We start from the raw sequence: 21,678 nt of genomic DNA on the forward strand, positions 1-21,678 counted from the left end.
ACTCGTAGTCTCTGCTGGAAATATCACTTTGCCACGAAGAAAAATAATCCTAATCCTACTCCTAATGATCCAACTCCCCAAGACACTACACAAATTGAACCCTGCCTGGAACAGTTCCGTCCTGCATCACAGCGGGACCCACCTCCTCTTCCTCAAAAGCACCCTCTCCAAACCTTCCAGGAATTTCTCACTTCCAGCCTTGCCTCCCAACCTTTCTTGAAAAACCTTAATCCTACTCCCAACATCACCACAGCTGAAGCCCAGGCTATCCATGATCTGAAGGCTGACCGATCCATCGTTATTCTTCCGGCTGACAACGGTTCTACGACCGTGGTACTTGATCATCGGGAGTATGTGGCTGAGGGACTGCATCAGCTTTCAGACAACACTACATACAAAGTTTGATAATGTAATCCCATTCCTGATGTCCATACGGAGCTTCAAGGAATCCTCAGAACCTTAGGCCCCCTACAAAACCACTCACCTGACTCCATCAACATCCTGACTCCACCGACACAATGCACCCCACTCTTCTACCTACTTCCTAAAATTCACAAAGCTGGCCATTGTGGCTGAGCAGTTCTTGTCGCTTCAGTCTGGAACCGAGCGACCGCTATGGTCGCAGATTCGAATCCTGCCTCGGGCATGGATGTGTGTGATGTCCTTAGGTTAGTTAGGTTTAAGTAGTTCTAAGTTCTAGGGGACTGATAACCTCAGATGTTAAGTCCCATAGTGTTCAGAGGAATTTTAAAATTCACAAACCCAAACATCCCGGCCACCCCATTGTAGCTGGTTACCAAGCCCCCACAGAATGTATCTCTGCCTACGTAGATCAACACCTTCAACCCATTACATGCAGTCTCCCATCCTTCATCAAAGACACCAACCACTTTCTCCAACGCCTGGAATCCTTACCCAATCTGTTACCCCTGGAAACCATCCTTGTAACCATTGATGCCACTTCCCTATACACAAATATCTGGCATGTCCAGGGCCTCACTGCGATGGAGCAATTCCTTCCACGGCGATCACCTGCCACCCTACCTAAAACCTCTTTTCTCGTTACCTTAGCCAGCTTCATCCTAACTCACAACTTCTTCACTTTTGAAGGCCAGACATACCAACAACTAAGGGAACTGCCATGGGTACCAGGATGGCCCCCTCGTACGCCAACCAATTTATGGGTCACTTAGAGGAAGCCTTCTTGTTTACCCATGCCTGCCAACCCAAAGTTTGCTACAGATTTATTGATGACATCTTCATGATCTGGACTCACAGTGAAGGAGAACTCCAGAATTTCCTCTCCAACCTCACTCCCGGTGTAAAACCTGTCCCACGCACCCTCCCACCACCACCTAGTCCAGTCTTGTAACACGGAAGGTGTACACGATTAAAGGCAGAGCCACGTGTGAAAGCACCCACGTAATTTACCAACTGACCTGCCTACGTTGTGAAGCCTTCTATCTTTGCCTGCTTGTGTCTGTATATGTGCGGATGGATACGTGTGTGTGTGCGAGTGTATACCTGTCCCTTTTTCCCCCAAGGTAAGTCTTTCCGCTCCCGGGATTGGAATGACTCCTTACCCTCTCCCTAAAAACCCACATCCTTTCGTCTTTCCCTTTCCTTCCCTCTTTCCTGATGAAGCAAACGTGGGTTGCGAAAGCTTGAAATTTGTGTGTGTGTTTGTGTTTTTTATTGTCTCTATCAATGTACCAATGCTTTCGTTTGGTAAGCTACAGAAACTTTGTTTTTAGATGTATTTTTCCCACGTGGAAGGTTCCCTCTATTAGGAGGAGATTAGTGTTTAACGTCCCATCGACAATGAGGTCATTAGAGACGGAGCACAAGCTCGGGTGAGGGAAGGATGGGGAAGGAAATCGGCCGTGCCCTTTCAAAGGAACCATCCCGGCATTTGCCTGAAGCGATTTAGGGAAATCACGGAAAACCTAAATCAGGATGGCCGGAGACGGGATTGTACCGTCGTCCTCCCGAATGCGAGTCCAGTGTGCTAATCACTGCGCCAACTCGCTCGGTTTTCCCTGTATTATCCTTCTATTATATATATACAGGGTGTTACAGAAAGGTACGGCCAAACTTTCAGGAAACATTCCTCACACACAAAGAAAGAAAATATGTTATGTGGACATGTGTCCGGAAATGCTTGCTTTCCATGTTAGAGCTCATTTTATTACTTCTCTTCAAATCACATTAATCATGGAATGGAAACACACAGCAACAGAACGTACCAGCGTGACTTCAAACACTTTGTTACAGGAAATGTTCAAAATGTCCTCCATTAGCAAGGATACATGCATCCACCCTCCGTCGCATGGAATCCCTGATGCGCTAATGCAGCCCTGGAGAATGGCATATTGCATCACAGCCATCCACAATACGAGCACGAAGAGTCTCTACATTTGGTACCGGGGTTGCGTAGACAAGAGCTTTCAAATGCTCCCATAAATGAAAGTCAAGAGGGTTGAGGTCAGGAGAGCGTGGAGGCCATGGAATTGGTCCGCCTCTACCAATCCATCGGTCACTGAATCTGTGAAATGTGCAGGCACTCCATCGTGCATGAATCACATGTTGTGTCGTACTTGTATAGGCACATGTTCTAGCAGCACAGGTAGAGTATCCCGTATGAAATCATGGCGGTGAATCGAGGAAGTACAGTACATACTGACGGAACTAAAATGAGCTCTAACATGGAAATTAAGTGTTTCCGGACACATGTCCACACAACATCTGTTCTTTATTTGTGTGTGAGGAATGTTTCCTGAAAGTTTGGCCGTACCTTTTTGTACCACCCTGTATATATTTTCCACATCTTCTCCTAAACCACTGGAATGATTTCGATCAGATTTGGTTCACATACTACATATTGCCTGAAAAGAAGTCAGTGAAGGTAATAGCCCACTAGCTTTCACAGAAATGGGGGTGGGGATGAAAATAATTGCTAATGTCTGATATCTAGGTGGTCCTGCATGACTGGTGTGTTTTGTGGGTAGAATCAATTGCAATCCAGGGGGTATAGATGCAGTTGGGCATGATTGAGTTGAATAGTGAGAGAGAGAGAGAGGTTGAGGTGGATGCAGAAATAGGGAAGATGAGATGAACACAGATACTGGGTAGGAAGAGATGGATGGAGAGAGAGGAGTGAAGGAGACAGAGAGGAAGGGAGGGAGAAGGAGGCGGCTTTGGCCAGAGAGAGTGAGGAGGCGGAGATGGGCAGAGAGAGAAGGGGAGGTGGACAGGGAGAAGAGGGAGGAGGAAACGGAAAGAGACAGTGTGTGAGGTGGAAAAGGGAGAGGGTGTGACAAAGCAGGTGAAAGGGATGAGAAAGAAACTTTAGGGGGAATGTACATGAGGAGATATTTTTAAATGTTTCTTTATTTTCTGATGAAACCATAGCTAACACATGCATATGTGAGCGAACCTAGTACATATTAAATGCAGTTGGTGGCATTCATAAACTCCTACCAAGTATGTAAAATGTTTGAAGCTAAACAGTTATAAATAGTTCAGAAACTACAAATTATTAAGTAATCATTGCAGACTCACTCAGATATGTTTGAACCACTGTAATGAATTACTGTAATTTGAACATATAGAATGCTAAAAACTCCTTATCCAGTTTAGCATTTGTGTTCCACGTTTTGACTTATGTTGTGTTTTTGATGGTGCTAGAAAACTGTTTTGTAATTTAACATTTTGATTTAACATTTTGACTAACGATGTACTTTTAACACAGATAACAGTTTCGTAATTAATAGACACAGTTAAACCAGTTACCATTAATTCAAATTGTCGGTGCAACGGAGAGGGAAAATAAAGAAATAATAAAAAAATCATTAAATAATTAATATTATTTAATTTTGGTGCAAGTTTCACTCTGTGTACCCTTTATACCAGGTAAGACTAGAACTAGTAATTAGCTATATACCTTATTCCTAATGATTCTAGCTTATTTTGCAGAATTTTGTGGTCAATAGTATCAAGAGCCTTAGAAACATCTGTGACAAGCTCATCCTTGTCAAGAGCACCAAGAATCAGTTTTATAAATTCTGATATGGTTGATTCTGCATTTCCACCAGTAGGAAATCCAAACTGTGATTTACTTAGAAAGTTGCTTTTAGTTGAGTAATTCATTAATCCATCTTTAATAAATGACTCTATTATTTGTTGGAATGATGGCACCAGAAATGCAGAAACGAGCCTGCCACTTTTTAAGTCTTCTGTACTTCCTCTCTCTTTTTTTTATACAGAGGCACAACTTATAAATGTTTTAGCTCAGGTAAGTTAACTGATGGGAATGATCCATTTATTCAGACTTCACTCTCTGTCCTTGGTAATAACATTATTGTACTTAGTGCATGATTATATACTGGTGTTATTATTGTTTTAGCAATTTTTGTTACAGTTGTTCAGAAATACTTGAAAAATTCTTATTCAAAAAGACTGATATCTGGTATGTGTCAATTACACTTTGCTCCATACTCTTCTCTGTATGTTATTATGCTTTTTTTTTCTTTGATAGTGATTTGCTCTTATTCTTTGAATTCTGTTTAGAGCTTTATTTAGAACATTATTTAGTATTTACTCAATTTATTAAAAAAAAAGTATCCAAGTTACAACTAAGTTCTCACTGCACACACTAAATGATTAATTTCACATTTGTGTGAAGCTCTATTGCATCAGTAACTGGTATTTCCAAGTGCTTGTCTCAACTAACTGTAACAGTATCATGCCTCACCTGAAACCATTTTTCTTCTCTAACATAAAAGCATAATCTTCCACCCTCTGAAGAAGTTCTACAGTGAAAGTAAGTACTTTCATACAACAATAACACTACATGTAGTATTTCTGTGTTTCTCCACTAATGCTCAAATACCTAAACTATTGTAAAGTTTACAGTTTTGAGTTAAATTTCAAATTGCTGCATTTTTTTAATTGATATTTTGATGAAGGATTGTTATGTCTGTGAAATGTCCAATGTTCTTGCACTAATGGTTTCTTTTACTTCAAGACGTTTAGGAAGTTTGCCTTTCAGTGTGTCAGAATCATCAAAATGCAATCTCTTGAGTTTTTATTGTATATTTTTTTAGATTGGTGGAGATGTTCTTTAGACAGTGGGACCTGTTGCTGCTAGGTTCTACTTCTCTTCTCTTCCGCAAGACAATTTCACAATCATGTCCCAAGATCCACCCTCACTTTCTCATAATCTGCTGCACCAATGTTCCCCTGTTTAGGTGTAGGTCATGCCTAGCGAAACCCCATCCAGATGGGGCAGAGTAACATCCACAAAGTTTGTTATCATCAGTTCCATTTACAACCACATATTAATCCACCTCACAGCTCAAAAAAATATATACTAATGCCAAAACTCAAAGAGGCTATGTTTTTCAGGTTGCCACTTGTGTTACAGTACTCTTTTGTAAAATCCTTATGTAAAAGCTTTAAGTTCTCTATCACTTGACATGGTTCTGCATTTTATTTGAATATGCTGGTGACCTGGTACACTATTACTAAACTTTCCTGTAACAAAGGGCCTACAAATCATCCAATGCTAGTACCTAACAGCAGCATTTTCCTCTTCCTAATACTTTACACATTTCTATGCTTTCTGATTGAGGCTGAAGTGTGTTGCACACTTCCTGCTCCCAGTCCTACTGAAGACTCTTCTCCTCTTAACTCTGTCAGTGATCAATATCTTCTCTTAATGTTTATGATGAAACAATCAGATCACATTATCTCGCTCCCTGCTATCCAACCAACTACCAGTTCCTAATCACTCTCCTCAAATGGGGCAGTGGTTCTTTTCTTCACCTATTGGTTCTGTCTTTTCGTGACATGATTTATTCACATCTAAAACACCAAGCTGCACTGTAATTGGGTTGCTGCACAAAGCTGTACGTCCTTCTACAACTGGCTGATAAGTCAGTTGAGAGATTGCAGGAAGACAAGGACATACAAACTCCAATAGGTCTTTTTCTAGTAGAGTACTTTGTTGTTCAAATCAATTTTCAGATTGACAACAGCTTTACTTAGTTGTGTCATCAGCATACAGGACAACAACTGTCTCCTGTAAGAGTGCAAACTTGAGATTATTACTGTAAAATAGAAACAACAAAGGCTTCCAAATCAAATTGTGCAGTATGCTATGAGAGAATGATTCAGGGTGCCTATTGCTAAGTGATAAACAATGTTTCATAACATGCATATGCACTTATATGTATGTATACTATATTAAAAAACATGACTGTGCTGCAGTAACTATACAATCATATTCCAATTTCTGCATAAGGATATCATTGTTCACAGACTCAATTTTTGCATTACTTACCGTAACCTCATCCTTCACATCTCCAACATCAGAGAATAATGAACTTATGTCTCTGTTTATCTGGTCATCAAACTTGCTGAGTATTTTTGGATATTCAGTTAGCTTTCCATCTACCACACTACGAAGTGCTGATAAAGTTACACTGAAGCCCTAGAAATGACAAAAACCTTAAAAAGAAAGCATAATTCAACTTTTCATACTGTACAAAACTTGTAAATAGGAATTCGAAAAAAATGAAAATTTTTTCTCTTTCAATGTAGAAAAGAAAATAGTGTATTGTGTGTGTGTGTGTTAAACAGAAGACAGGTGAAAGATATACTAGGCAAAAGATATACTATTCATCAACTAGTAACACATATACAATACAGAAAATATTTTATAACTCATGGATGGATTTGTGCACATGGTCACTGATGTGTGTACACACACACACACACACACACACACACACACACACACACACACACACACACACACACACATATATATATATATATATATATATATATATATATATATATATATATATATATATATATATATATATATATATAACAGAGGGAAACATTCCACGTGGAAAAATATATCTAAAAAGAAAGATGATGAGACTTACCAAACAAAAGCGCTGGCAGGTCGATAGACACACAAACAAACACAAATATACACACAAAATTCAAGCTTTCGCAACAAACTGTTGCCTCATCAGGAAAGAGGGGAAGGAGAGGGAAAGACGAAAGGATGTGGGTTTTAAGGGAGAGGATAAGGAGTCATTCCAATCCCGGGAGCGGAAAGACTTACCTTAGGGGGAAAAAAGGACAGGTATACACTCGCACACACACCCATATCCATCCACACATACAGACACAAGCAGATGATATTTCAGAGGTTTTATCAGCATGACTGTTGGTAGTGCAGAGAGTTCCATTTTACAAACAATATTTTGAAACGCAGCCAAGTTACCATTTTCATGTGCACCAAGCCATGGTTTATTGTGTTAACAAGCAGAGCTTCAATAACACTATGAAGAAATGTTGGTTGCTGTACCAACATTTATAGTTGAATTTGATGATGAAAAATGCTGCACTCATTGATATGCATGGTTCCTGCACCAATACCAATTTTCTGTGAAACTACTCAGTGCTTCCTGGTTCTGATGTTAAAGATGCATGGTGAGAACTTGATAAAATGAGTGCTGAGTCCAAAACATTGCTTAATTTGAATTCTCTGTTCCTGTTTTTACATCTACATCTACACCTACATCTACATTATGCTAAAGACCATGAGCTGCATGACAGAGGGTATGTCCCAGTGTACCAGTTTCTAGTATTCCTTCCTGTTCCATTCACTTATGTAGCACAGAAAGAATGATAGTCTGAATACCCTTGTGTGAGTAGTAATTATTCCAATCTTATCCTCACAATCCCTATGTGAGCTGTATAGGGGGTTTAGTACATTCCTAGAGTAATCATTTAAAGCCAGTTCTTGAAACTTTGTTGATAGACTTTCTCAGGATATTTTATGTCTATCTTCAACACTCTTCCAGTTCAGTTCCTTCAGTATCTCTATGAGACTCTTCCATGGATTAAACAAACCTGTGACTATTCGTGCTGCCATTCTCTGAACACGCTCAATATCCCCTGATAGTCCTATCGGGTATGGCTCCCACACACATCAGCAATATTCTAGAACCAATTGCATGAAGATTTACGATTTGTGAGCTCCATATATAATGGCAAAAAACGTGTGCGTAAATGCTCTCTGTGCAAGAAATATAGTGCAGTGTACGAAAATATGTGCGTGCCGTGTCATAGCATAATAAAAAACACTAGAAGAAAAGAAGAAGCAAATCCATGTGCAAGTAAAAGTGACAGTGAACACCTCTCAAAATGCGGACCTTTGCAGAGAAACAAAGACGAAATACTTCGTGAAATAGACATAAAAGAAAAAATTACTAACATCTTGTGTGATGATATTATAAAATTACGGCAAGACTTGAAATATTTACAGTCATGCAAAAGTGCAAATATGACGCATGTTACGCCAAACAAAAGCTATGCCGAGTCTGTGAGACCTAAACTATTCAATCGTGGAAAAAAAGTGAAAACATATTCGAAGTGCCATTAAAAAACAGTTTCAGTGTTTTAGAAACAGCCAAAAAACCTGAAGAATTATATGCAAATCAAAACAAAACCAAAAGTAAATCTATAATTTCGATGAGAAAGGTAGGAACGAAATTTTCCAAAGTAAACATATACTCGGATAGCCATGGGCGTGGACTTGCAAAAATTTTACGTTATGAACATGGTACAAACGCATCTAGTTACGTGAAACCAGGAGCACCTATGCACGAAATTACAAACAACATAAAAGCTGGAATTTCATCAAATGCAAATGAATGCACAGTGATAGTGGGGGGAGCCAATGATGTTTACCAAAATGAATTATCGAGTGCCCTCGAAAACTTAAAAGAAATAATGAATACCAATAAGAGTAAAACAATGATCATCATTGGTATTCCGCATAGACACGACCTCATAAATGTTTCGTGTGTAAATAAAGAAATCACAAAAGCCAACAAACAGTTCGAGAACATATGTAAAATGTATGAAAACGCTCAATTTCTACCTGGTAACAACCTACAGTGAGACAGTTTTACAAGACATGGTATGCACTTAAACGGAAAGGGAAAGAGACTTCTCAGCTTTAAAATTTTAGAGACAATGATAACAACAGTAGAACCAAGATTACCATGCCAGCCACAAATAATAGTACAGCAACCACCACGAACTACAGCAGTGAAACCATCAAAAACTACAACAACAAAAAAAACCACTATCAATATCAGAAACAAAACCACCATCATCAGTTGATTCAGCACAGCCCTCACCAGTGGCAGAAAAACCAGCATCGACTGAAGCAACACAATCCTCATCAACAGCAACAGTAGGCATAGTCACAACATTAGCTGACAATCCACCATCAGTCCTGGCAGAACCACTACCTCCACCAGCAGCAGCAGCAGCAGATGAATCAGCATCATCACTAATCCCAGTAACAAGACCAAATACTAACAGGGTGAGTAAACGGAAAACAGTGCTTCCCTCCCATCTAAATGATTTTTTAGTGGTAGGGGGAGGAAGATCTCAAGGTAAACAGACTCAGGCACAGATCAGACAATTTTAATGTCCTTCACTGGAATGTACAGTGTTTATCTAATAAGTTGGAAGTAGTGGAAGATGTCATAGAGATTTATCACTTAGATGTAGTCTGTCTCGTAGAACACTGGTTAAAGCATGATGAAATAGATCTATACTGCCCTGAGGGCTACACCCTAGTTGAGAAATATTGTAGAACTAATAAAAATCATGGTGGGTGTGTTATATTTCTAAAAAGAAGGGATTAAATATGAACAAACAGCAAAAGTTAAAGCATTATCTCTAGAAATGTTATGTGATATTGCAGCTGTTAGGTTAACAGATTTAAATTTAATAGTTGCAGCTTTGTACTCAACTAAGACTGGAGGCAATTCAACAGATGATTTTGTTAACAAGTTAGTGTCTTTATGTGAGACCATCTGTATGTATTACTAGAGGATACTAATCTGTGGAGATTTCAATTTGAATTTTCAGTTGCCCACTATCTATAACTCATATGTAAATAATTTATTAAATTCTTTTGGTCTTTATATTACAACCATTGAAATAACAAGGCCACATTATAAAGGTACTGGTACCTGTATTGACAATATAGTTGTATCAAATGAGTTAATGCATCTCAAGTCAGAGGTAATTAAGACGTGGGTATCTGACCACTGGCCACTACTTCTTAGAACAGATGTAACAAGAAATTGTAACACTGACTCAGTGCACATGGCAGGAAAGAAAGTATGTGTGGTCAATTATGATAATCTAAATACGTTTAAGTCTCATATTGATAAAAGTAATTGGTTGCAGGTTTATTGAGAACATGCAATAGATAGAAAGGTGGAAGAACTCATATCTACTTTTTCTGTATATGCTAAGATGTCCTTTCCCATTAAGTTACTAAATAATAAAAAGGCACTTAGAGTAAATAAGGTCAAGGATGAAAAGGTGTTGAAGATCAAGAGGGAGTGTGATCAATATTATGACTGGTATAGAAGTACAGGTTCTCAAGTATTTAAAGACATGCTCACAGTGAAAAAGAAAAGATTAAGACAGGCCTTAAAGGAAGCTAGGCGTAAAAAAAAAATGAAGATATAACACTAACACCTGAAAATAAGACACGTGCAATGTGGAATATCATTAACAGTCAGTGCAACAGGAAAATGACTTCACAGGCTGAAAGCAGTAATCTGAATGCTGCACAGTTAAATACATTCTTCACTGAGAAGGTGCAAGAAATAATAAAGGTGATTGGCACTTCCAATATAGCCAGCGACCATAAATACTACCTGAGAAACACCACAAAGCCTGAAAGTACATTTAGCTTTAAACTGGTCAAGGTACAGGATGTTACTAATATACTGAGGAAAATGAAGAACAGTTTTAGTAATGACGTTTATGGTTTAAGTTCAGCCATGTTAAAGTGTGATTCAGTTCAACTGCCAGAATTGATAACACATGTAGTAAATACATGTATTTTGGAGGCTCAGTTCCCAAAGGCACTAAAGTTTGTTAAAGTCATTCCAATACACAAAAAAGTCAGCCTCTCAAGTTGTGATAATTTTAGGTCTGTTTCAATTGTGCCAATCCAACCGTTGGTTGCGAAAGCTAGAATTTTGTGTGTATGATTGTGTTTGTTTGTGTGTCTATCGACCTGCCAGCACTTTTGTATGGTAAGTCACATCATCTTTGTTTTTAGATATATTTTTCCTGCGTGGAATGTTTCCCTCTATTATATTCAAATAATAAAATACTTTGAAGAAAACAAAATCTTCACTGATAGTCAATTTGGCTTCAGAACAGGGTTAGGAACTGCTAAATCTGCCTTATCACTTTTAACACAGTGTGTGAAGCAACTAGAAAGCAAGCTAGTGGTTTCAGAATAAACTATTTGATTTATCAAAAGCTTTCGACACTGTGTCTCATGAAATCTTATTGAACAAACTGGAATTCTATGGCTTTACAGGAAGTGCTCTGGAATTGATAAAATCTTATCTGAGTAATAGAGTGCAGAAGGTGGTTTTTAATGGTGCAGAATCAGATTACTTACCTGTGGGCATGGGTGTCCCACAAGGTTCTGTACTTGGCCAATTCTATTTATTATTTATATAAATGACTTACCATGTAACATAGTTGGGCCGTCAACTAGGACTTACTTATTTGCAGATGATCTTGCAGTCTGTATAACTGCATAAACAGCACAGAAGGTGAAATATGAAGCAGACCAGTGCACTGTCAAAGTTGAAAATTGGTGTAAAGCTAATTCCCTTTGTGTCAACCGAAAAAAAAAATACAAGAGTTGTATGTATCGTGGAATAATAACACTGAACTTGAGCAGAGCTCAAATGCTGTTAATTTCCTTGGAATCTCAATTGATTCAAAATTATCCTGGGGTAGCCATATAGAAAAAATTGGAAGCAGCATTAGCAAAGGAATATTTGCTCTAAGGAAGCTGCGTCTTTGTCTAAACGTGCCAGTACTTAAAGTGATTTATTTTGCTTTAATATACAGTCACATTTCCTATGGTACAATACTGTGGGGACATCAAAGCAAGGCAGCTAATGTCTTCAAACTACAAAAGAAGGCAATAAGACTGATATGTAGCTTGGCACCCAGAGCTCACTGTAGGCCAAGCTTTAAAAAATTACAGATTATGACCCTGCCATCAATATTTATACCACAGTGTGTAATGCATATTAAGGAAAACTGTCCGAGTTATCAACAGTATGATATGCGACATAATTATAACACAAGAAACAAGCAGGACCTAGTTTCTTTCCGATGTAACTATAAAAAAACACAAAAGTGCTTCTTATACAAGTCCATAAAATTTTTTAATGCCATACCCCAACATATCAGGGATCATCCAATTTAAAAAAAAAAAAAAAAAAAAAAAAAAAAAAAAAAAAATCTTCTTGAGCTCACCATTTACGAAACTGACAAATTTTTAAGGGAGGCAAAGAATATGGTATGACTACACTTAGTGATCAGTTTTTATATGTTTCTATATATGAGTAAGTCTGTAATTGGCTAAATTTACTATGCAATATCAATTTGTACCAGAAGTTTCTCTGTTTTGTATTTGTGTGAAGGTACCATAATTATTTGTGTAATATTTATACTGTGTAATATTTTTCTTGTTTTTGTAATTATTTGTGTAACATTTATACCGTGTAATATTGACTTTTGTAATGCCTCAGATGGTCTCTAAGGTCTCTACAACAATAAAAATCAATCAATCAATATTTGTATAAGTTGGCCAATTACAACAGTGACTCATTGATATTATAGTCATAGGATACTACATTTTTTTTCATTTTGTGAAGAGCAAAATTTTACATTCTTGAATATTCAGAGCAAGTTGCCAGTCTCTGCACCATGTTGAAATCTTATCAAGATCTGACTGAATATTTGTGCAGCTTCTTTCAGACAATACTTCATTATTGTTTACAAGGTTTTCAGACACCCTTAACTTGACAGACACTTTAATAAAGGTGCCCTACAAACTTGGAATTTGCACAAGATACATATCTCGTATTTCATTTCATTATTATACTGCAGGCAGTGCTCAGTCATAAGTGATTCATGATACATATCTTGTATCTCATTTTCCTATTGTATATACGCAGTGCTCAGGGATAAGTGATTTGCTTGCCTCCAGAAGTTTGTTGTGTCACTGACACTACTTCCAGTTTTGCTTGATTGTTCCCATGATTGGTCTCACAAGCAACTTGTAACATTGGCATGAAGTCTAGCATACACCCAACATCTCACAAAAAACTGCTGGATGCCTGATGTTGATATAACAATCCAACTTTTGTATCCAATGGTAACTTGACAATTCATATTATCGTAAGATTGTATGGTTTGTTCTCAGGTTCCCCTCCCTGATGGTGACAGCTTTTATTGAACCTTATTGGACACTTGGTGATATCACTGTCTGAGATTCCCAGAATTTCTACCAAACTACATCATATTGAACCCACAATATGTATCACTCGTGAGAGCAGCTTTCTGGCTGGCCAGCACAATCACAATGGGTTCAAATGGAAATCTGTTTCTGCTGTGGACATAGAAACAGATCTCAACATCAAAAGAACCAAAGTCTATCAAGTGCCTTTCTAAACTTACCATGCAATGTATTATAGACATAACAAGCCATACCCCATGCTACCTAATATACTGGATGATTGACAAAAATGGTTTTCCTGTAGGCCTATTTCTGTAGTATCTAAAATCATTGAGGTGATACTAAAAAAAGAAACAAGTAAATGAATATTTTTAGTGTGTGTGTGCGGTTTGAGGATCTTATGGGCACCCAACAGTGAGGTTATCAGGGCCCTAACAATGATAAACATAAGCAAATGTGGATAAGAATGAAAAATGTCGTACACGCATGCAGACAAAATGACCACACAATTACTCTATCGCACAGGCACTCTTACATGCACTAAAACCAATGAGGAGGCAAGATAGCTAATCAAGAAATTAAAACAGAGGGAAAACAAAATACAGCAGAGCTAAAATAACAGCACAGGGAAATGAGACCGGCTGACCACTTACAAAAAACTTGGGTGAGCCAGCCACCCTGTTGACACATTAAAACTATCTCCCCAAAATGTTGTTAAAAACATGGGACAATTCACAAAACTTTAAATGGTTCAAATGGCTCTGTACACTATGGGACTTAACATCTGAGGTCATCAGGTCATCAGTCCCCTAGAACTTAGAACTACTTAAACCTAACTAACCTAGGGACATCACACACATCCTTTCCCGAGGCAGGATTCGAACCTGTCGCCATAGCAGTCACGTGGCTCCAGGCTGAAGTGCCTAGAACTGCTTGGCCACCGTGGCTGGCACAAAACTTTAAAACACAAAACATATTTGTTTGATCATTGCATAAAATAGACTGCAGATCTGCCAGCAAATCCGCTGCAGTCGGCTGGTCAGCAAATAAAATGAAGTCCAATAAAGTGTGGTGTACCGTAATCTGCATGCCACAAGCACCACAGATCTGAGGGTCCTCTCGCCAGAGTAAAAATCCATGCGTCATAGGGCTGTGACAAATGCGAAGACAAGTAAGGAGGACATCATCCCATTGACATGGCTGGAAGGAAGTACACCATGGCCGAGTTGTAGGCTTAACGAAATGGAGCTTATTGTCTGTCACTTCTAGCCACTCGTGTTCCCAGTGACATAGGACTTTATACCACAACAGCGAGGTGAGGGCATGCAGGGGGACAGCACACTGAAAGACCTTACGGTCATGACATGCCTCCTTGGCTGCTCGATCAGCCCGTTCGCTCCCCAGAATTCCCATGTGCCCTGGTACCCAGCAGAAAGACACCTCCTTCCCCAGTTGCTGTAGTTGGAGGAGGGCATCCTGGATAGTGTGGGTTACTTTATCTGCTGGGTACAAATCATGGAGAGAGTAAAGGGTACTCAAAGAATCTGAACAGATGAGAAATCTAACACTGGGAGAATGTCTCATCTCCTCCAGTGCCCACAGGACTGCATACAATTCTGCGTCAAAGATGGTAAATTCGGGAGGCAGTCTGACCTTGAGGACATGATCTGGGAAGATGACAGAGCAATCAATGAAGTCACCCTGCTTAGACCCATCCATAAAAACAGCTACATGGCCGTGGTTCTCAGATAAAATTGCAGAAAAGACCGCATTAAAAACGGAATCAGGAGTGCTATCTGTCCTGTACCACACCAAATCTAAAATCACTATGGACTGCTCCAGTAACCAAGGTGGCAGATGGTTAAAATCTTGGAATTGGGGTGGCACTGGCACCACATTGAGTGACTTCAGCACATGCTACACATGAATCCCAAATAGCATCGTGGCTTGTGGACAGATGGAAAAGATGCGCTCCACATGTGGATGAACAACAGTATGGTGTGTGGGTGAATTTGGAGCTGTGAGGAACTTGCATGCTTGGCTCACCATGAGCAGCTGGCAGTGGATGGTAAGTGGCAGTTCCCCCATCTCAGCACAGAGGCTGGGTATGGGACTGGTCCGACAAGCGCCTGTGGCCAGCCGAATTCCCTCATGGTGGACAGCATCAATGATCTGCAAAGAAGAGGGCCTCGCTGACCCAAACACCATGCACCTGTAGTCCAGCCACAAGTGCAAAAACGCCCGATAAAACTGGATGAGATGCATCTTGTCCGCTCCCCACAATCTGTGGCTAAGGCATTTGAGGATGTTCAGCACATTCAGGGTTTGGGCCTTTAAATCTCACAGGTGTGGCAAGCACGACAATCTGGAGTAAAAATTGAGGCCCAGAAACCTCACTGTCTCTCTAGAATGTAGGATGGTGTCCCCCATCTTCAAGGCAGGCAAATTAAAAAGTCAACGAAAACGATTAAAATGAAGACAAACCCACTTATCAATAGAAAACCGAAAACCTGTCTCTGCAGCCCACTCCTCTAGCTGCTGCACTGTAAATTGGAACTGATGACTCGCCATTTCAACACTGGAGGAGGAGCAGAAAACACCAAAATCGTTCACAAATAAGGAGCACTGTACAGGACTCTTTACCGTAGATGTAATACTGTTGATGGCTGTGGCAAGGAGGGTAACACTTAAAACACTGTCCAGAGGGACACCAATCTCCTGCTCAAATTAATCAGAGAGTGTGGCACCAACTTAGGTCCGAAAAAACGGGCTGAGACAAGAAAGACTTAAAGAAAATGGGGAGGTGCCCACGAAAGCTCCACTCATGCAATTGAGTGAGTATACAGTGTCTCCAGCTAGTATTGTATGCCTTACTTATATTGAAGAAAATGCCAATAGAGTGATGCTTACAGAGGAAAGCCTGCTGAATAGCTGCCTCTTAAATCAGGCTCAGTACAGATTTCATGCTGGTCAGTCCACAATGAAAGAAGGCAGGATGTTGTCTTATTTGTCTTAGAGAGATTTTTAACAAAATGAACATACACATGCCACATTGACTAATCTCAAAAAGGTCTTTGACACTATGTGACAATATCCTTGTCAATAAAATTAAAGTATTAAGAATAACAAATGGTTTTACAGACTCAAAAAACAAATAAATACACGACAGAATCACGTCACTATAGAAGTAGCTCTGGGATTGTTGCTTGTACTATTTTTGTCCATTTTTTATGTTCATGTTCTTTTTAGCTTATTATCTATGAAAATAGTAATATATGCTGACAATATCACATTTCACTTCCCACAATGGCACAAATGTTATGGCGCAAATGAATGACCTTATGATGGGGAAGCATCTTCCTGGCTTCAAGAGAGTTAAGTAACATTAAACAATAGTAAAACTGAGATATAGGATTATTCTCTATTGGTGCAGGTAATGACTGTTACGGCAAAGACTTTCTCATATTTCTGCGTACTCAACTTGACACCAAAAAGATACTGGAATACTCACAGAAATAATGTACGCAACACCTATTTGGTGAGTTGTACTTTGTTAGGAAATAAAAATCTGTGTTACTATGGGCCTATGCCTTTTTCTATACACTTCTAAACTACTGTATAATGATGTGAGGTAATTCTGCTGCAGCCAGAAGGCTTTCTTTTTTTCTTCAGGAAAAAAAGCCATCTGATACAGGTATGATCTGAGAGTAAATAAACCTTGCAAACTGTATTTCAATGAAAACAATATACTGGCTGCCCCCGCATATAAATATTTAGCAAGCCAGGATCAATTGTGATGAACATAATACATGATCGCATAACTGCTCTTGTGGAACCAGGAATGGAATCTCTTCAAATATTCTTGGTGTAGATGAAGAAAAATGCAAAACACCATTATGCATGTAGGAAAATCTTTTATGAGAAAATTAGCAAGTGAGATGCAGCAGTTGAAAATTGATGACCTCAGAAAGACAATAGGCATGTGTGAGGTGTGCTTGCTTGTGTGTGTGTGTGTGTGTGTGTGTGTGTGTGTGTGTGTGTGTGTGTGTGTGTGTGTGCGTTTGTGTCTGTGTGTGTGAATAGTGCATGTGTCTGTTTTACTGATGAAGCATGTGCCCGCAATGTATATGTGAGTGTCTTTTAAATGTGCCTGTGTGCAGCTTGACACATGCCTTTCAGAGGTAAGTATGTACCGTATTTACTCGAATCTAAGCCGCACTCGAATCTAAGCCGGATCTGAAAAATGAGACTCGAAATCAAGGGAAAAAAAAATTCCCGAATCTAACCCGCACCTGAAATTTGAGACTCGAAATTCAAGGGGAGAGAAAAGTTTTAGGCCGCACCTTCAAATCGAAACAAAGTTGGTCCATTGTAATATGAGACACAATTTAGGTCGAATGAAAGACGATACAGCTACAATAGTTTGGTTCAAGTCGTAAGCTCAGCAGTTAAGCTTTACCAGGTAGCCATTGTTATGCGTCAGGCGCTCCGTCCATATTTATACGGGTACCCTTCCTTTTTCAAGTGCTTCGTCTGGTTTGAATCGATTGCTTATTTTGCTTTGATCTGATAAGTGCCGTTTTCTTTGTTATAGGTGTTTACATCATTCTAAGCTGAAAATGCATTACTGTACTGCGTCATGCATGGTTTGTCGCATTCTGATAGTGCGTGTTTACAGTCTGTTGCCGCCCGCAGCATGGCTTGCTTTTGTGCGCGCTACCGCCGCTTACAATTAAAAAAAGAGAGGAATTGTCTCATTAGTGAAACAATGGCAAGTGACTGCTACTTGTTGTTACTTACACTGCTGCTTTCTTTGATAATGATTAACAAGAACCAAATAATAGACTGCGTATGATAGAACATGTTCTGAACGAGAGTTTGGCCAAAAATCTTTCTCCGTTTGAAAATCTTTGCGGCCGCTTCTTTACTACATCAAATTCTGCACAGAAATTAGTCATTTTAGATTTAAAAATCTAGTCAGTTGCCGTGCTTCATTTCTGACTGTATCACTATTAGGCATAAGAATAATACGAATATAAACATGACACGATACATATATTCTTCCGCGTTTGCTGTTGTCTCACTCTAGTTTTGTAGTTTATTAGGCAGACAGGATTTAAATGAGATAGCAGCAAACACGAAAGAATACATGGCAAAATGTTTATATTTGTATTATTCTTATGGTGAAGAGAATACTGCATGTGATTCACATTTCATCAGGTTCCTATTAGCAACAGTCTTGCCAGTCGGATTTTCGTAGTACATTGAAATTCTGCTACTTTCGAAGATGAACAATACGGAATTTGTATTTACTTCGTTGGATAATGTATGAAAATGCAGTGGTCGAAACTGGGGGCGGAGAAAAAAAAGCTCGTCTTCCACGTTTTTTTTTTTTAATTTATTTACTGACGCAGAGGTTTTGGCGCCAGTATTTATCTCTGTGCCTACAAAGCATGCCTGTGTAGCGCTACATATATTCGACGGCAGAAGTTAGTTGTGGCGGCACCTACCAACATTTTTCAGAACTTCTGCTTGCTTTGCACTCGATTCTTGCTTTGCACTCGATTCTAGGCCGCAGGCGGTTTTTTGGATTACAAAAACCAGAAAAAAAGTGCGGCTTAGGTTCGAGTAAATATGGTAACTATTCAATTATGTATGGGCCAATATAGCCTGTATTTAAACAGATACAACATAATATACCTGTGTAACTGTGTGCAATGCCTTATGCAGCTTGGAAGTTGTGAAAAGGTAACTAAATAAATATACATGTAAGTGTATATGTCATTGTAGGCACTTGCACACACAAGAAGAATAAAACAATACCAAGTTTATTTCTGCATGGGGTCATAAAATATACATTTTTAGTCATTTACTTAGCCTGAATAAAATACTATGTAAGTGCTCAAATAATGAATTCAGTTCATTGTTTACTTACACTTCAATGGATTTATTATGTCTGTATTTTGTCGGGGTGTTGAGCAACTTAGACAATTAAGCAAGTATTAGTCATAAATCATATAGTCTTATCCATACATAAATAACCATGTTGTTAATGACATACAGTGCCTCGACAAAAATATGGAAACTCAGTGAGAAATGCATGCTTGAACATAAATGCAGATGCTACCTAAGCCTGCAGGTTGTGCTATTGTATTTTACCCCAAATGGCTCCTCTGCAGTGCTCTGAATATGCTGCATATGTCAGATGTGGTGCTAACAGTGTTCTGTGTAGTCGTGAGTGCATTGTATTAGAGCTGAGTGAATTTGAACATGGGTAAATTGTCAGTGGTCATATGCTGGGTGCTTTCATAACCAAGTAGCCAAAGTATTTATTGTTTCCACAGAAATCATGTCAAAGATATATATCGTATACAGCAGAGGCAGGAAGATATTATGATCACAACAGATGGTCACTGAAGAGAATTTTGATGAAAAATAAACAGAACAAAAACCTCCAAAAGTCACTGTAGAACTGAATGTCACACTTGTGAACTCTGACAGCACAAAAACAACATGAATTGAGCTCCATAAGCAGGGAATTACAGGGTTAGCTGGAATTCCAGTATCACTCATCAGTTATTCAAATGCCAGTAACAGAGAAATGTGGCACCGAAAACATAAACCTGGACCATGTAGCAATGAAAGAATGTCCTTCATTTGGATGAGTCTTATTTCATACTGTTTCCAAACTCAGGCTGAGTGAAATGTGGCACAGGTTCAATGGTGATTTCAGCTGCCATATTGTGGTACTCTAAGGGCCCCATGGTTACTCTGCTGGGTCTCATTACTGTCAAGGATTATGCACCCATTTTGGCTGGTCAGATCCATCTCACAGTACAATGATTGTTTCCCCATGGTTCTGCTGTGTCCTGAGATGACATGGCCCCTGTTCACATAGCTCACATTACCCAGGATTGGGTTTACGAGCATGAAGAAGAACTGTCACTTTACCCCTGATCACCACAGTCAGCAACTTTTCAATAGTACTGAGCCTTTGTGGTCTACTTTGAAGAGATGGACGTATGATTGCTATCCATCTCCATCACTGTTACTTGACTTGTCATTATTTAATAGGAAGAACAGTTTAATAATCCCTTGACAACCATACAGGACTTGTATTCATCCATTCTGAGATGACTGAAAGCTGTTTGGAATGCCAACCGTTTTCCTGCAACATATTAGGCATGGTAATGTGTTGTCTATGTGGTGTTTCCGTATTTTTGTCCTCTTCCTGTACCACTATTCGGATATTATGGAAACTAAGTAAGCAAATTTATCATAAATAATGTTCAAAAAATTCTATAAGGAGTACTGACAGGTACATAAAGATAATATCCCACAATAGAACTTCACAGAATGAACTGATAGCAGTACTAGTTAGATAGCAGCTGAGTACTTTTCAGTCATAATGGAAGTGTCATCAATAATCAGAGTGAAGAATGTTTCTGGCTTCTGCACTACTGAAAGTTATTCACATAGGTTAGGGAATAACACAGGCTCAATCAAATTCTTTAGAAAAGTTACAATGAAATTTCATTATTTATGGCTGGTAAGAGTTGATTAACAAATGAGGATGTGGCCTGTAAAGCTGAAATTCAACTTTGGAATGCAATTTTACACAGGATACTGTGATTATTATGATAACTATAGAGTGGAGAACCTGAGCAGCAGGTAAACACATAAAATAAGAGTTGAGTATTGCAGCTCAACTTTTGAACATGCTGTCTTTATCAGGGAAGGATTTACATACTTACTCAAACGCAGGAAAACAAAGAACTAATGTACTGTAGAGAGAGATGATGAGTTGTTAGTAGGGATAGTTTTTAAAGAAATTGTTCTCAGCAGTTTACAGCAATGAAACTCCAAGGCTGTGTCACATTGTAACAATTAATACTATAATCAGAGTATTGTGCAGAGCAGATTACAGTTTTTTGGTGATCAGAGATTATCTTGAAAAACAGAAAGTATCACATTATCAACCTACTTCCATTTATCGGACAGCTATTCATGTAGTTCATACACGAGTGTCCTACAGAACAATGTAAAAAAAATGTACACACTGCTACTGAAAGCTGTCCTCTTGTTACTGTCCATCCAAAACATATTAATATAGAACTCTTTCACAAAACACTGATTAAGCAAGGAATTGTTTGCAACACTCTGCTTCCACAGAATGCAGCCTCTGCAAATGTAGATTGATAATGTATGTCGTATCTACTTATTTCAATAGAAAAGAGATAACTGCAAATAAAGCCCTCCACTGGATTGTAAGACATGTACAG

The 21,678-nt window shown here is 38.9% G+C and overlaps 1 protein-coding gene across 1 annotated transcript in view; it reads right to left on the minus strand.

Moving 5' to 3' along the window:
• Positions 1 to 21,678, minus strand: part of LOC126260454 (dynein axonemal heavy chain 6) — a 1,163,459-nt gene that overhangs the window by 872,344 nt on the left and 269,437 nt on the right. Inside the window, exon 50 of the mRNA XM_049957783.1 lies at positions 6,344 to 6,493. Coding sequence (XP_049813740.1) covers positions 6,344 to 6,493 — 150 coding nt within the window. The remainder of the gene's footprint in view (positions 1 to 6,343; positions 6,494 to 21,678) is intronic.

This window comes from Schistocerca nitens, chromosome 5, assembly GCF_023898315.1.
Source record: "Schistocerca nitens isolate TAMUIC-IGC-003100 chromosome 5, iqSchNite1.1, whole genome shotgun sequence".
NCBI classification, from domain to species: domain Eukaryota; kingdom Metazoa; phylum Arthropoda; class Insecta; order Orthoptera; family Acrididae; genus Schistocerca; species Schistocerca nitens.